This window comes from Triticum urartu, chromosome 3A (genome assembly GCF_056163025.1).
Source record: "Triticum urartu cultivar PI428250 chromosome 3A, HENAU_Tu73, whole genome shotgun sequence".
In the NCBI taxonomy this organism is placed as follows: Eukaryota; Viridiplantae; Streptophyta; class Magnoliopsida; order Poales; family Poaceae; genus Triticum; species Triticum urartu.
In genome coordinates, this window is record NC_141875.1 from 1,471,799 (window position 1) to 1,488,458 (window position 16,660).

Here is a 16,660-nt window from a genome sequence, read left to right on the forward strand (position 1 = left end):
TTATGTGTATCACTACGATCGAGATCCAACGAACTATTTTCATTGGGTGTGTAACCATATAAGGTTTTATTCATGTAAACAGAACAACAATTTATTCTCTTACTTAAATGAATAACCGTATTACAATAAACATGATCAAATCATATTCATGCTCAACGCAAACACCAAATAACACTTATTTAGGTTCAACACTAATCCCAAAAGTATAGGGAGTGTGCGATGATGATCATATCAATCTTGGAACCACTTCCAACACACATCGTCACTTCACCCTTAACTAGTCTCTATTTATTCTGCAACTCCCGTTTCGAGTTACTAATCTTAGCAACTGAACTAGTATCTATTACTGAGGGGTTGCTATAAACACTAGTAAAGTACACATCAATAACATGTATATCAAATATACTTATGTTCACTTTGCCATCCTTCTTATCCGCCAATCACTTGGGGTAGTTCTGCTTCCAGTGACTAGTCCCTTTGCAGTAGAAGCACTTAGTCTCAGGCTTAGGATCAGACTTGGGCTTCTTCACTTGAGCAGCAACTTGCTTTCCATTCTTCTTGAAGTTCCCCTTCTTCCCTCTGCCCTTTTCTTGAAACTAGTGGTCTTGTCTACCATCAACACTTGATGTTTTTCTCGATTTCTACCTTCGTCAATTTCCGCATTACGAAGAGCTTGGGAATCGTTTCTGTTATCCCTTGCATATCATAGTTCATCACGAAGTTCTACTAACTTGGTGATGGTGACTAGAGAATTCTGTCAATCACTATCTTATCTGGAAGATTAACTCCCACTTGATTCAAGCGATTGTAGTACTCAGACAATCTGAGCACATGCTCACTAGTTGAGCGATTCTCCTCCATCTTTTAGCTATAGAACTTGTTGGAGACTTCATATCTCTCAACTCGGGTATTTGCTTGAAATATTAACTTCAACTCCTGGAACATCTCATATGCTCCATGACGTTCAAAACGTCTTTGAAGTCCCGATTCTAAGCCATTAAGCATGGTGCACTAAACTATCAAGTAGTCATCATATTGAGCTAGCCAAACGTTCATAACGTCTGCATCTGCTCCTGCAATAGGTCCGTCACCTAGCGGTGCATCAAGGACATAATTCTTCTGTGCAGCAATGAGGATAAACCTCAGATCACGGATCCAATCCGCATCATTGCTACTAACATCTTTCAACACAATTTTCTCTAGGAACATATCAAAATAAACACAGGGAAGCAACAACGCGAGCTATTGATCTATAACATAATTTGCAAAATACTACCAAGACTAAGTTCATGATAAATTTAAGTTCAATTAATCATATTACTTAAGAACTCCCACTTAGATAGACATCCCTCTAATCCTCTAAGTGATTACGTGATTCAAATCAACTAAACCATGTCCGATCATCACGTGAGATGGAGTAGTTTCATTGGTGAACATCGCTATGTTGATCATATCTGCTATATGATTCACGCTCGACCTTTCGATCTCCGTGTTCCGAGGCCATATCTGTATATGCTTGGCTCGTCAAGTATAACCCGAGTATTCTGCGTGTGCAACTGTTTTGCACCCGTTGTATTTGAACGTAGAGCCTATCACACCCGATCATCATGTGGTGTCTCAGCACGAAGAACTTTCGCAACGGTGCATACTCAGGGAGAACACTTCTTGATAATTAGTGAGAGATCATCTTATAATGCTACCGTCAATCAAAGCAAGATAAGATGCATAAAAGATAAACATCACATGCAATCAATATAAGTGATATGATATGGCCACCATCATCTTGTGCTTGTGATCTCCATCTTCGAAGCACCGTCATGATCACCATCGTCACCGGCGCGACACCTTGATCTCTATCGTAGCATCGTTGTCGTATCGCCAATCTTATGCTTTCACGACTATCGCTACCGCTTAGTGATAAAGTAAAGCATTACAGCGCGATTGCATTGCATACAATAAAGCGACAACCATATGGCTCCTGCCAGTTGTTGATAACTCGGTTACAAAACATGATCATCTCATACAATAAAATTTAGCATCATGTCTTGACCATATTACATCACAACATGCCCTGCAAAAACAAGTTAGACGTCCTCTACTTTGTTGTTGCAAGTTTTACGTGGCTGCTACGGGCTTAAGCAAGAACCAATCTTACGTAGGCTTCAAAACCACAACGATAGTTTGTCAAGTTGGTGCTGTTTTAACCTTTGCAAGGACCGGGCGTAGCCACACTCGGTTCAACTAAAGTTGGAGAAACTGTCACCCGCTAGCCACCTTTGTGCAAAGCACGTCGGGAGAACCGGTCTCGCGTAAGCGTACGCGTAATGTCGGTCCGGGCCGCTTCGTCCAACAATACCGCCGAACCAAAGTATGACATGCTGGTAAGCAGTATGACTTATATCGCCCACAACTCACTTGTGTTCTACTCTTGCTTATAACATCAACACATAAAACCTAGGCTCGGATACCACTGTTGGGGAACGTAGTAATTTCAAAAAAATTCCTACGCACACGCAAGATCATGGTGATGCATAGCAACGAGAGGGGGAGAGTGTGATCTACGTACCCTTGTAGATCGACAACGAAAGCGTTAACTTGGTTGATGTAGTCGTACGTCTCCACGGCCCGACCGATCAAGCACCGAAACTACGGCACCTCCGAGTTCTAGCACACGTTCAGCTCGATGACGATCCTCGGACTCCGATCCAGCAAAGTGTCGGGGAAGAGTTCCGTTAGCACGACGGCGTGGTGACGATCTTGATGTACTACCGTCGCAGGGCTTCGCCTAAGCACCGCTACAATATTATCGAGGACTATGGTGGAAGGGGGCACCACACACGGCTAAGAATATGATCACGTGGATCAACTTGTGTGTCAAGGGGTGCCCCCTACCCCCGTATATAAAGGATCAAGGGGAGGAGGCCGGCCGGCCCTCTATGGCGCGCCAAGGAGGAGTCCTCCTCCTAGTAGGAGTAGGACTCCTACTAGGAGGGGGAAAGAAGTGGGGAGGGAGAGGGAAAGGGGGGCGCCGCCGCCCCTCTCCTAGTCCAATTCGGATCAGGGGGGGAAGAGGCGCGCGGCCCACCTTTGGCTGCCCCTCTCTCTCTCCACTAAGGCCCATAAGGCCCATTACTTCTCCCGGGGGGGGGGGGGGGGGGGGGTTCCGGTAACCCTCCGGCTCTCCGGTTTTCTCCGAAATCACCCGGAACACTTCCAGTGTCCGAATATAGCCGTCCAATATATCAATCTTTATGTCTCGACCATTTCAAGACTCCTCGTCATGTCCGTGATCACATCCGGGACTCTGAACTAACTTCGGTACATCAGAACTCATAAACTCATAATATAACTGTCATCGAAACCTTAAGCGTGCGGACCCTACGGGTTCGAGAACAATGTAGACATGGCCGAGACACGTCTCCGGTCAATAACCAATAGCAGAACCTGGATGCTCATATTGGCTCCTACATATTCTACGAAGATCTTTATCGGTTAGACCGCATAACAACATACGTTGTTCCCTTTGTCATCGGTATGTTACTTGCCCGAGATTCGATCGTCGGTATCTCAGTACCTAGTTCAATCTCGTTACCGGCAAGTCTCTTTACTCGTTCCGTAATACATCATCTCGCAACTAACTCATTAGTTGCAATGCTTATGTGATGTGCATTAACGAGAGGGCCCAGAGATACCTCTCCGACAATCGGAGTGACAAATCCTAATCTCGAAATACGCCAACCCAACATGTACCTTTGGAGACACCTGTAGAGCACCTTTATAATCACCCATTTACGTTGTGACGTTTGGTAGCACACAAAGTGTTCCTCCGGTAAACGGGAGTTGCATGATCTCATAGTCATAGGAACATGTATAAGTCATGAAGAAAGCAATAGCAACATACTAAACGATCGGGTGCTAAGCTAATGGAATGGGTCATGTCAATCAGATCATTCACCTAATGATGTGATCCCGTTAATCAAATAACAACTCCTTGTTCATGGTTAGGAAACATAACCATCTTTGATTAACGAGCTAGTCAAGTAGAGGCATACTAGTGACACTCTGTTTGTCTATGTATTCACACATGTATTATGTTTCCGGTTAATACAATTCTAGCATGAATAATAAACATTTATCATGATATAAGGAAATAAATAATAACTTTATTATTGCCTCTAGGGCATATTTCCTTCAACATCTCCACTGGTCGAGTCTATATATCACGCGATGTGGTTTTTGATGAGACCAAATTCCCTTTTTCTGGTCTTCATCCAAACGCTGGTGCTCTACTTCAACAAGAAATTCTCTTGCTTCCTCCAAGTCTCTCTGGTTATGATCAAGGGGGTGTTGATAATTGTTGTGATCATATGTTGGCTAACCCTAACCCTCTTGCGCATGAGACACCTGATGATGTTACAGGAGCACCACACTATGGAAACAGAGAACAAAATGGCGAAGAAATCAACCCAAACGGTGAAGAAATCCATTCAGATGCCCTTCATCACATGTGTCGTGGCGAGGGGAGCAAATCCCCCTCGGGATCGGAGCTGCAGATGCCCAGGCAATCGCGTCTGGGATCCGTGCCAACGACCAGCCGCACGCCCGCGTCAGACGCGCCAGGCGCGGTCGGTCGCGTGGGCTCCAGTAGCCCGCTGCATGACGCGCGGCCCCCTCCGACAGGGCGAGACGCGCCCTCCAGCCCGCACCGGTCTCCCGCCGCCACGCGGCAGCGCGACAGTGGCCTGGACCGCACGCGCTTCGCAGACCAGCCGGTTTGCTACAAGCGGCGTGGCCTCACGCGCCAAGCGGATGCGGGGTCGGCTCCTGATTCAGGCGGGCCCACGCAATCACGTGCTCATGATGAGCCGGTCGACGCCCCTGGATCGTCTGCGGCCCTTGCGGCGTCTTCCTCACCATCGCCTCGGGCCACAGCCACAGAAAATCCCGTGCATCCAGAATCGACAGTGGCGGGCGAATCTTCCTTGAGTTCTGCTGCTGATCTGGCTCCTATGGGATCCTCTGTGGCTGCAGATCCTGCTGGTTCACCAAAACGCCGCACAAGACTACAACAAGGTTTGATTCAACCGAAAAATTACAAAGACGTAATCAAATATGGTCTAGTTTGTTCCACAGGTGAACCAGGTGAGCCCAACACAATTGAAGAGGCTCTCAGTGATGACAAGTGGAAAAAGGCAATGGTAGAAGAATATAAGGCACTTGAAAGAAATAAAACGTGGCACTTGGTTCCCCCCAAGCAAGGTAAAAACCTCATTGACTGCAAGTGGGTATTTAGAATTAAGAGAAAGTCTGATGGAACCATTGATCGCTATAAGGCTAGACTAGTTGCCAAAGGCTTCAAGCAACGGTATGGCATAGACTACGAGGATACTTTTAGTCCAGTTGTGAAAGCTGCTACCATTCGTCTCGTACTGTCTATTGCTGTTTCCAGGGGATGGAGCCTTCGACAATTAAATGTACAGAACGCGTTTCTTCACGGTGTTCTGGAAGAGGAAGTGTACGTGAGACAACCTCCTGGGTTTGAAAGCAAACATACACCTTCCTATGTGTGCAAGCTAGATAAAGCATTATATGGACTGAAACAAGCTCCAAGGGCATGGTATTCCCGTCTCAGTAAAAAGATGCAGACACTTGGCTTTGTTCCTTCCAAATCTGACACCTCCTTGTTCATTTATAACAAGTTCAACACCTCCATGTTTGTTCTCATATATGTTGATGATATTATTGTCACGAGCTCATCTAATGAGGCAATATCAGGACTCTTGAAGGATTTAGGTGCTGAATTTGCTCTCAAGGATCTAGGAGAATTGCATTACTTCCTAGGAATTGAGGTGAAGCAGCACAAGGATGGGCTACATCTTTCTCAAGAAAAATATGCCACAGATTTGGTAAGGAAGGCAGGTTTGCAAGGTTGTAAACCCACACCCACTCCTCTCTCTAGTACAGAAAAATTATCTCTTACAGAGGGAACACTTTTGGGTCCAGAGGATAGTACAAAATACAGAAGTCTTGTAGGTGCACTTCAGTACTTAACATTGACCAGACCAGACATTTCCTTTGCTGTCAACAAAGTATGTCAGTTCCTACATGCACCCACCACAGTTCACTTGACTGCAGCTAAGCGCATTGTCAGATATGTCAAGTATACTTTGAATGTTGGTCTAAACTTCAGCAAGTCACCCTCTACTCTTGTCAGTGCCTTTTCTGATTCAGATTGGGCAGGATGTTTGGATGACAGATGCTCCACTGGTGGCTTTGCAGTATTTTTTGGACCCAACCTTATATCATGGTGTGCCAGAAAACAAGCCACAGTGTCCAGGTCGAGCACTGAAGCAGAATACAAAGCCTTGGCCAATGCAACAATAGAAATTATCTGGGTACAGTCAATCTTGAAGGAGTTAGGTGTGAAAAGCTCTCAAGCTCCATGTTTATGGTGTGATAATCTTGGTGCCACCTATCTGTCTGCAAACCCAGTATTACATGCTAGAACAAAGCACATTGAAATAGATTTCCATTTTGTCAGAGAAAGAGTTGCTAATAAACTCTTGGACATTCGTTTCATTCATTCACGGGATCAAGTGGCAGATGGGTTTACAAAAGCTTTGCCTACAAGGAGTTTTGAAGATTTCAAGCATAATCTCAACTTGATGAAGTTGTGATTAAGGGAGGGTGTCAAACGAGATATGTATGAGGAGATAGATAAGATAGACAACCGCATGGGTAGTTTAAATTTTGTATTTGGTTGTAACTATACTTCTTATCTCCTATACTTCTTCTCCCTCAAGTCATGTATCTCCAACAGATTTGTACGCGTATCAGAGACTCGCAATCCCCTATATAACACGTACCACGTCCCCCTCGAAGGGTAAGACGTTTCCGCATCGCACAGTCTGCCCCGGTCGAAGTCGACGTGCGGCTGGGCTGGAAGGAGCCCTGTGCCGCGCGCGGCGTCGCTTCATTGAAGCCGGCTGCTCCAGCGCCTGGTCTCGGCGCGTGGCTGCTCTGGAAACACACCGTCGTACTCACGTTGAGCCGTCAAGAAGCTCCGTGATTCTGGCCTGCTCGACGATGCTCGCACCTCGCAGGATCGGATCGAGGAAGACTCGGGCGGTCGAACGGCTCGTGGCTGCTTGTACAGTTTGGCGATGCATCGTCCGAGTGGAGGTAGGTTGGGGGTGCAGCCGCCCCACCGATCTGCTGGATTTTCTTCACCAGATGGGATCAATCTAATAAGAATTTATTTGGCTAATGGAAAGAAATCAACCTAATATAATTTGGTCTACCAAAAATTCGAAATTTGAAGAATTGATTCTAAACTAATCTAAAGAACCAATCTAATCTTTGATCGGATCGGGTGCCGCGCCCCCGGTCTACATAAATTCCACGTCTAAGAGCTAAATAAGTCTAGACGTGAGGGGAGTATCGAAGTATATTGCCCGCCTCTCTCCGGATTTTTGGAGCAATTGGCTGGAACATGAATTCAATATGGTATCCGAGCAAAAAGAAATATATTGCCCATCTCCCTCCATCAGTTCGGATTTTTGGATGAGTTAGCTGGAGCATAAATTCAATAGGACAGCATTATGTTGAGAGGGTATGCCGCCTCTGCGTGGTCACACATGTCAACAAATTAAGAGTGGTCAAACATGCAACAGTTGTAGCTATGTACATTCTCAAAACACAATGATGGATGTACCCTACCCTTGATCAACTTGAGGAGATCCGCCTCTGGGATGCGAGCGATTCCTGCTTTCTTCTCCCAGAGTGCGATGAGCTCGTTGTGGGACACGATGTTCACCGGCGGCCTCATGTACATGATCTTGTTCAGGGTCCTCGTATCGTCGATTGCTCTCACCGTGTAGGCAGCTATGTCCTCTTCCACCACAAACACCCCTGCGTTCATCAATACATGAAGATCAACACAGGACAGCACGGATTTACAGTGGCAGGAAAAGGATATGATGCATGCTTACATACCATTTGCATCTCCATCGCCTAGGACAGTGATCTTGTCGGACGGAGGACCAGCGCCAACAGCCGTAACATCGCCGATGCTCACAAGGTAGGTTTCGGCGAACCCGTTGCAGCAGACATATGTATGAGGTATACCCTCCGCCTCGATCAGACGGCGAAGGCTGATTTTACCAGCGTAAAGTGTGGTCGCTGGATCCACGGGGTGAACCCGCTCTGGGTCAGAGCCGAACTCAGACGGCAGGAACCTCTATGCAGCAACGATTCAGCGATTGATATGCATCCATCGTTCGATCAACAAAGAAGACAAAATGATAATCTCACTGACCTTGATGACATTGCCGGCCTCCTTGATGGCCATGACAATCCTCGTCTGCTCGTCGAGCTGAGGGGTCCCCACGGCCGAGATCACGACATCTGCACCCTTGATGGCATTTACGAGGCTCCCGTGGTCAAATAAACCTCCCTGCTCACCAGACAGAAAAAAAATATATCAGAATCCACACAGAAAACTGTGAAAAACTAAAGAGTAGATGAAAGAAAGGCAGACAACACCAAATGATATTAATCTTATACCTTGATGAGAGCGACACGGGAATCAATGAAGCTCTTGCACATCTCATGCACAAATTACCGGCTGGCTCGGCCTACGAACCAGCTTCTGGTCCCTCGGATTCAAGTTAAGTGAAGTTCTAGATTTATACTAGGTTCCAAGTTTACATGAAAATATATCGATGTCTTGTACAGTTAATTGGTTTCATTAGATTCTTTTATGTTTATACTATGTACATATATTTAAGGTTGGACGTCTTACAACATAATTTATGAACTTGATATAACTTAAAAAGAACTTTCGCACCCTAAAAAAAAAGAACTTTCGCAGAATAAGGTTTGACTCAAAACAAACATAGAACTTTGGTAAATTCGGAATATGGGGGGGGGGGGGGGGGGTTGCAATTGCCTTGGAATGATTTCTCGTGCTTATTCAATATTAATTAATTACATATGTTGTTCATCATCTGGTGCACCAAGAATCCAAAGAAAAACCAGCATGTGGGATATTACTGGATTCCCACACGCACCGAGTTCTCACTCTTTGTTGACCCGAGTCTTGAAGGGGTATTGAAACAACAGGCGCGTGAGAGTTGGTTGATATAGATGCATGTACGTAAGAGATGTATAAAAGGTGCTTTGACGTGACATGACTTAATTTGAAACTTTCAACGGGTGAAAAATATGTATATTCGGATTTAGTCAAATTAGTTTAGTCCAATCGCTGCGAGTGAACGCACATATGATCCATTCGTGCGTGTCCAAATTATGTGCTGCCCTGTGCTTCTTAATTTAGTGTTAATCACCATACATTATGTTTGAAAGAGAACACTAGTAATTAAGAGAAGACCTAGTCAATGTTTGATTTTCTCTGTGTTAATTTACTTGGCTACATACGTCTTTTTAGAGAAAAGGCACATGCCGAGCCCGAGAAAAGGCTCGAACCTCGCTCGGCTTCAGAAATGCTCCAATTTGGTCAAACTAGTTAAAAATCTAATCGCGGTGGCAAAGCATACGTACGTATGATCGAGACACGTACAAATGATCCCATGTCGTCGTTGTTGCTCGTGGCCGCTTGTTTTTTAGTTTAGTGTTAACCACCACTTTTGTACATTATTTGTGAAAGCAAACGCTATTTAATTAATACATGACCTAATCAATGTGCAGGCGTTGTCATATTGCTACCTACCACGGAATTTGTTTTTCTAAACAATCTATTGTCCTGCGACCATGACCACATTCCAATTTCCTTATCTGACAAATATCTACAATCAACCTACACACAAACATTGGTTCAGTGTAACTATGTATTGCACTGCGTCCTCCTTTTCTAAAAAAAAAAATGTATTGCACTGCGAATAGCTCGAACCATAATTAATGGGTGGCCAAACGGGATCACAGACAAGATATAGCTACAGAGATTAGAGAAGCCGGGTGATTAGAAGAGATATTAGCAGCAGGAGGATGGATAATTTCTCACGGAAGGGGGAACCAGGGCCCGGTTGGTCACATCGACGCTCCGCCACTGCCTACGAACCAGCTTCTACTCCCTCGGATTCAAATTAAATGAAGTTCTAGATTTATGCTCAATTCCAAGTTTATACGAAAGTATTTCAACGTGTAGAACACTTCGTTAGTTTCATTAGATTCTTTATAAACATATGTTTATACTACAATGTCTATTTTTAATATTGGAGGTCTTACCATATTTTTCGTGAACTTGATTAAACTTAAACAGGTTTGTCTTAAATCAAACATATAACTTAACTTAATTTGGAATAGAAAGGGTGGTGGGATGGGGGTGGGGTGCAATCGCCTAAGATTAATTTCTTGAGCTAATTCAATATTATTTACATAGCCGTTGATTTTTTTAAAGGCATAGCCATTGATTTTTCAAAGGTATAGCCGTTAATCAATCTGATGCACCAATAATCCAAAGAAAAATAAACATGTATGCTGTCACTGGATTCCCACAGGCACCGAGTTCTCACTCTTTATTGACCGGAGTCTTGAAGGGGTGTTGAAAAAACAGACGTGTGGGAGTTGGTTCATGTCGATTTACGTACGTGAGAGATGTGTTAAAGAAGGTTTGACATGATGTGACTTAATTTGAAACTTTTGACCAGAGAAAAAAATATATTCAGATTTGCTCAAATTAGCTTAATCCATTCGCAGTGGGTGAACATATGATTCATTCGTGCGCGTACAAATGATTGCATTTTTTCACTGTCATAACCCCATGCTTCTTAGTTAAGTGTTAGTCACCACATGTGTGTACATTTTCACCGTGTAGATTTGGTGGTGCTACTGCTTTGCCTTTGCATGTTGTCATGCAGAGTACACGCAGGATCATCTCACAAGGTGATTAATTACTTATAATGCTTGATCGGAGTTTGTATATACCCGTATATGTAGATCTCACGTAGGCAAAGCTTTCTGGGAGAGCTGGAGCCGGCGTCGGATTGACACCGGTGGCAGCTAACCCCAATATACGTCAGCGCTTCGGCCTCTTGGTTGATTGGAAAAAAAATATTTTGTACCGAAAAATTGCATTATAAGTAAAAATTATTAGTAGTTCAATGTAAATATGTAAGCATGCCCGTCAAATTAACTATCGGCTGGCTCGGCCTAGCTACGTTTGAAATAGCTTCTAAATGCAATGGGTGGATGGGATTCGATTAATTCCGCGCACTAAGTCAATGCATTGTTTAAAAATGTCGTTAATCAACCTGGCGCACCAAGAACCCGGAAAAAATGGACATGTATGATATTACTGGATTCGCACACCATGCATCAATCGATCCTTCATCGTTCCTTTGAGATTCATGCCCTGTTTTTTTGGCAAAGTTTATCTTGTTTCAAAATATTACATGATGTTCCATTGAGTTTTTTTTCTTGTTTAAAAATATTATATGATGTTTAGTTGAGGTTTTTTCTTGTTTCAAAGTGTATCATAATATTTCATTGTGTAGTAGAAAATCCACTCCACTCTTATTTGTTGGTATATATGAAAATGTTATGATACACTTTCAAAGAAGAAGAAAATACCTGATGAAACTCTATGAAACAAAACAAATTTTTGTCGCAAATTAGAAAATGTGCCACAAATTTTAAATCAGCAACGGACATGGCAAAAATATGATTTCTCGGCGCGGGAGCTCCATCAAGCTTGACCGGCGCGAGCGTGTCTTGAAAAGGTATGGAAACAAACATGTGGAAGTTGATTGATGTAGATGCACGCATGTGGTATAAAAGGTGTTTGACGTGATGTGACTGAAGCTTTCAACCGGAGAAAATATATTTGGATTTGAACAGGTCTGGAACTTCTCCATCACTGATATGTGTGAACTGGGCATGTAAACTTCAAACATTATAAATAAGTTCAAGTTCAGGAATGATCGGTGAAAAACAATTGTAGAGGTAGTCGTTCAACACGATTTTGTGTGTGTGTGTGTGTGTGAGAGAGAGAGGACCATGTCTAAATTATTGCTTCTTACTTTAGCGTTAACCACCACATGCCAATTAGTAAAGAGATGACTTAATCAATGCTTACCTTACCTCTGGTTTATTGACTTGGCTACGCATGTCCCGATCAATAGTAGGCCAGGGGTGCTTTCGCTTTTGTTTCAGAAAACTCACGTAAAAGATTAGGTGGCGGTTTATAATTCTTGAATGGAAATTGTTGAGAAGGCTCGTTTGCTTCGAGAAAGGGAATAAAAGAGGTGATGGTTGGAACAGAGGACTAGTTCTAACGCGCAGCATGTATCCACTATAAATTCGTACTCGAGTACCCATCACATTACACATTACATCTCAGAACCAAGCGAGCAATGGCAAAGGGGTTCTTCTCTTCTTCCTCCTCGCGCGCCCATCACCGTGTAGCATGGGTGCTGCTTTGCCTTTGCATGATGCTATGCAGAGTGCACGGAGGATCATCATCTCGCAAGGTATGTAATTAATCAAGCAAGCAAGTTTCCTTAGTTCAATTAGTTAACCCACCTTCCTTTGCACGCACTCATGCGTCTATATATGTTTAGGTCTACATAGTTTACCTAGGCGACGTGAAGCATGGGCACCCGGACCACGTCGTGGCTTCGCACCATGACATGCTCACCACTCTTCTCGGAAGCAAGGAGGAATCTATGGCCTCCGTGGTGTACAACTACAAGCACGGCTTCTCAGGCTTCGCCGCCATGCTTACGCCGGAGCAAGCAGAGCGACTTGCAGGTCGGGACTCGTCGTCCAGTTAACATCTCAGATCAGTTTTGCCTTGCATGACAAATTTTTGATGTCATTCATGTGTGATGCATGCAGAGTTTCCGGAGGTAATCAGCGTCGAACCAAGCAGAAGGCACAAGGCGAGCACCACGCGGAGCTGGGACTTTCTTGGGCTCAACTACCAGATGTCTGGCAGTGCGGTTCCCCATGGAACCAACTACGGAGAGGATGTGATCATCGGAGTGATTGACAGCGGTTAGTATTTAGTATTGATAATTTCATGTCAGTCTCAGCCAATCACTCCCATTTCATTTTTTACTTTTTGCCAATACGCTCCCGTTTTAATTTGGCACCATGTTTTTCTTACACAAACCGATTAATCAGGGATCTGGCCGGAGTCACGAAGCTTTAGCGACCAAGGGTACCCACCGATACCGTCAAGGTGGAAAGGGATGTGCCAACTAGGGCCAGACTGGGACAAGAACAACTGCAGCCGCAAGATTATCGGCGCACGGTTCTACAGCGCAGGACTTCCCGATGAGGTCCTCAAGACGGACTCGCTCTCACCTCGTGACTATGGCGGCCACGGCACGCATTGTGCATCCACCGCGGCGGGCTCGGCCGTGCAGGCGGCCAGCTTCAACGGCCTCGCCAAGGGGGTTGCACGGGGAGGCGCACCACACGCTCGCATAGCGGTCTACAAGACCTTATGGGGCGCCCAAGGCATTGGCTATACGTCGGACTTTCTTGCTGCCATCGATGATGCAATCCACGATGGTGTGGACGTGCTATCGTTGTCCGTCGGATTCCCGGACGAGAACTCGTTCGGCGCCCTGCATGCGGTTCAGAAGGGGATCACCGTGGTGTACGCGGCCGGGAACGACGGACCTAGGCCGCAGACCCTTGAGAACACTTCACCGTGGGTCATCACCGTGGCAGCGAGCAAGGTTGATCGGTCATTTCCGACGGCGATCACACTAGGGAACAACCAGCATATACTGGTAAGTATACGCGTATGACTGAGAAAAGCTCCGAAAAAAATCATAGTTTCAAATGTTCCGGTGTGTATATATTCCTATTCCTGAGCAAACTCTGCCTGGCTATTTCTTTTTGTAGGGTCAGTCCCTCAACTACCACGTGGTGAACTCATCGGCCGGGAGCAGCCGTTTCACAGGCCTTGTGTCAGACGAGTAAGTAAATCAAGTTACCCGTTAGTTTTTTAATATCTATAGGGCAATTCTGACGCAGACTTCATTTTTCTTTCTGTATGTAGATGTACCATAGCATCTCTTAATGCCACTGCCAAGGACGTGAAAGGGAAAATCCTGCTCTGTTCTCCCTTGCCAGATGATCCATTGGCGATCGCCCCAGGGATCACTTTCAACAACGCGTTACAATATGTCCGGAATGGCGGGGGATCCGGACTTATTTTCGCTCAATATACAACAGACCTTTTAGGTGCTTGCCAAGGCATAGCCTGCGTCATCGTGGACCTTGACACTGGTAAGAAGATCAAAAAATACATCCTTGGCACAAGGTACGTACGTAGGCGCACCCAATTTCATTACATTTAATTTGTTGCAGCTGCATTGAGACTATCCCTTCTGATTAATAGACATTTTCATTTGTAACTAAGCAGCTCTCCCATGGCAAAGATCGAACTGGCACGCACCGTCATCGGGAAAGAGATATCCGCACCAAAAGTGGCCTCGTTCTCCTCTAGAGGTCCATCACCTGATTACCCCGAAATTATCAAGGTACATACAATACAAACGTGGCAACAGTGGACTAGCGAGCCATTACCAAGCCTATCATCAGCACATCCTTGTATCAGCTTTTGTCTCACACTGTCTTCCTTCTTCAATAGCCTGACATAGCTGCACCGGGAGCCAACATCTTGGCAGCAGTGGGAAATTCCTACGTATTTATGTCTGGAACGTCAATGGCAACCCCACACGTAGCTGGTATCGTCGCACTGTTGAAAGCTCAGCACCCAGATTGGTCTCCTGCGGCGATTAAATCAGCCATCATAACCTCCGGTAAGCGGACTGCAGCTAGCCATTGCCTTGAGATCATCCGATTCCTAGTTCACCAGTTCGTGACTCTTTTACCTTTGTTTTGTTGTTTCTGCCTGGTGATAAAGCCCATGTAACCGACGAGCGTGGCATGCCGATACTGGCAGAAGGGCTGCCTCGAAAAATCGCTGACCCATTCGACTACGGCGGCGGGAACATCAATCCTGGCGGCGCGGCCGATCCCGGTCTGGTCTATGACATCGATCCCCGCGACTACAACAAATTCTTCGGGTGCACCATCATCAGGAGGGCAAACGTGAGTTGTGATGCGACAACATTACCGGCATATCACCTGAACCTGCCCTCTATCGCGATCCCTGAGCTGAGGCATCCAATCACCGTGTGGAGGACAGTGACAAACGTCGGCGAGGTCAACTCCGTGTACCACGCAGAAGTCCAGAACCCAGCTGGAGTCAAGATGGAGATTGAGCCGCCTGTGCTCGTGTTCAACGCCATGAACAAAGTTCATACGTTTAAGGTGAAGTTGTCGCCTATGTGGAAGCTGCAAGGGGACTACACATTCGGCAGCATTACGTGGCATAAGGAACAGAAGGCTGTGAGGATTCCTGTTGCAGCCCGAATTACAATTCAGGATTTTTATGCAGATGTTGCATAAATAACTCGAGGTGCAACTTAAGTACACGAAATTCTGCTCTTGATTTGTACTATAATGAATAACAACAGTAAATGGATATAAATTCTTTATAAAGGTTGTCCCGGGGCCACTTTTGATACTCACTTAGCCTAGAAAGACATTTATCTTGTCGGAAGGCATTACTTATGATACTTAACCACCGTCCGCATGGATGACTAAGGCCGGTCATAGTGGAGTAACTTAGCTAGTAACATAGCGTGACCCGAGATAAGTCTACTTATGTGCCATGTAGTTAATGAGAAAAGAGGTGTTTTAAGTAACATAATATGTTACGTCACATAGCACTTCCCAAAATAAAATTAGTGTACAAGCTAATAAACACAACCACTTATGACACTATCTCTATGTTACTCCCAACTATGAAAGTTGTAACATAAACTACTGTCATATGCATGACACTAGTGTAAGTTACTCTCCCTTTATGACTAGCCTAAAAAGTGAACCGGATAGAGTGTTGACAAGAACAAATTAACCATGCATATGATTACTAGTTAGAAGATTATAACATTTAACTCTTTAATTATCCTTAATTTTCATGGATATCTGGTTTGTTTAATACTAGATTCAAGATCTTCTTCACAAAAACTCATTTTAAATTTTCTTGATTGAAAGATATCGGTGGTCGACCAACCTGTAATGTAAAGTTTAGTTTCACTTCTATCAGTTGGCTCGGCTTACTTCCGAACTAGCTTCTATTAGATGGAATGGGTTTCGATTAATTCCACACATTAATTTGATATGTATCACTTACAAGTGCCTTATGATATCATTGGATTCCCTCATGAGTCGACTTCTCACTCTTTGTTGTTGTAGTACATGGCACAGTAGTAACATAATCTAGTCTGATTTGTAGATCGAGTGCCTGTCAGCTGGATGCGTGCCCGAGACTATAGTCGATGTGGCCAATACTTTGAAAGTTTCAACCATAGAATCAAAATATTCAGAGTTGGTCCCATTTGGTCAAACTACTTTAATCCAATCGCGGTGGGAGAGTTATGTACGTATGATCTAGTCACATCCAAATGATTGCATTTCCTCGTTGTTGCTCGTAGCCGCCTGTTTCTTAGTTTAGTGTTAGCCTCGTACATTATTTGTGAAAGCAGCCGTTGTTTATTTAATAGAAGACCTAATGCATGCTTAATTATCCCTGTCTTATAAAACTGGCTCTGGA

The 16,660-nt window shown here is 44.6% G+C and overlaps 2 protein-coding genes across 2 annotated transcripts; one reads left to right on the forward strand and one right to left on the reverse strand.

Annotated features, from left to right (window-relative positions):
* Positions 1-7,585: 7,585 nt before the first annotated feature.
* Positions 7,586-8,607, reverse strand: LOC147977515 (phenylcoumaran benzylic ether reductase POP1-like). The gene is made up of 5 exons (XM_087545783.1): positions 8,566-8,607; positions 8,318-8,455; positions 7,996-8,239; positions 7,720-7,911; positions 7,586-7,623 (listed from the first exon to the last, which is right to left on the reverse strand). The coding sequence occupies exons 1-5, from the start codon at positions 8,605-8,607 to the stop codon at positions 7,586-7,588; spliced, it is 654 nt and encodes a 217-aa protein (XP_087401909.1).
* Positions 8,608-12,331: 3,724 nt separating this feature from the next.
* LOC147977516 (subtilisin-like protease SBT3.9) lies at positions 12,332-15,543 on the forward strand. The gene is made up of 9 exons (XM_087545808.1): positions 12,332-12,488; positions 12,579-12,768; positions 12,856-13,014; positions 13,144-13,760; positions 13,876-13,949; positions 14,033-14,296; positions 14,399-14,516; positions 14,627-14,798; positions 14,903-15,543. Exons 1-9 carry the CDS (start codon positions 12,372-12,374, stop codon positions 15,448-15,450), a joined length of 2,259 nt encoding a protein of 752 aa, XP_087401934.1. The 5' UTR covers positions 12,332-12,371; the 3' UTR covers positions 15,451-15,543.
* Positions 15,544-16,660: the final 1,117 nt, after the last annotated feature.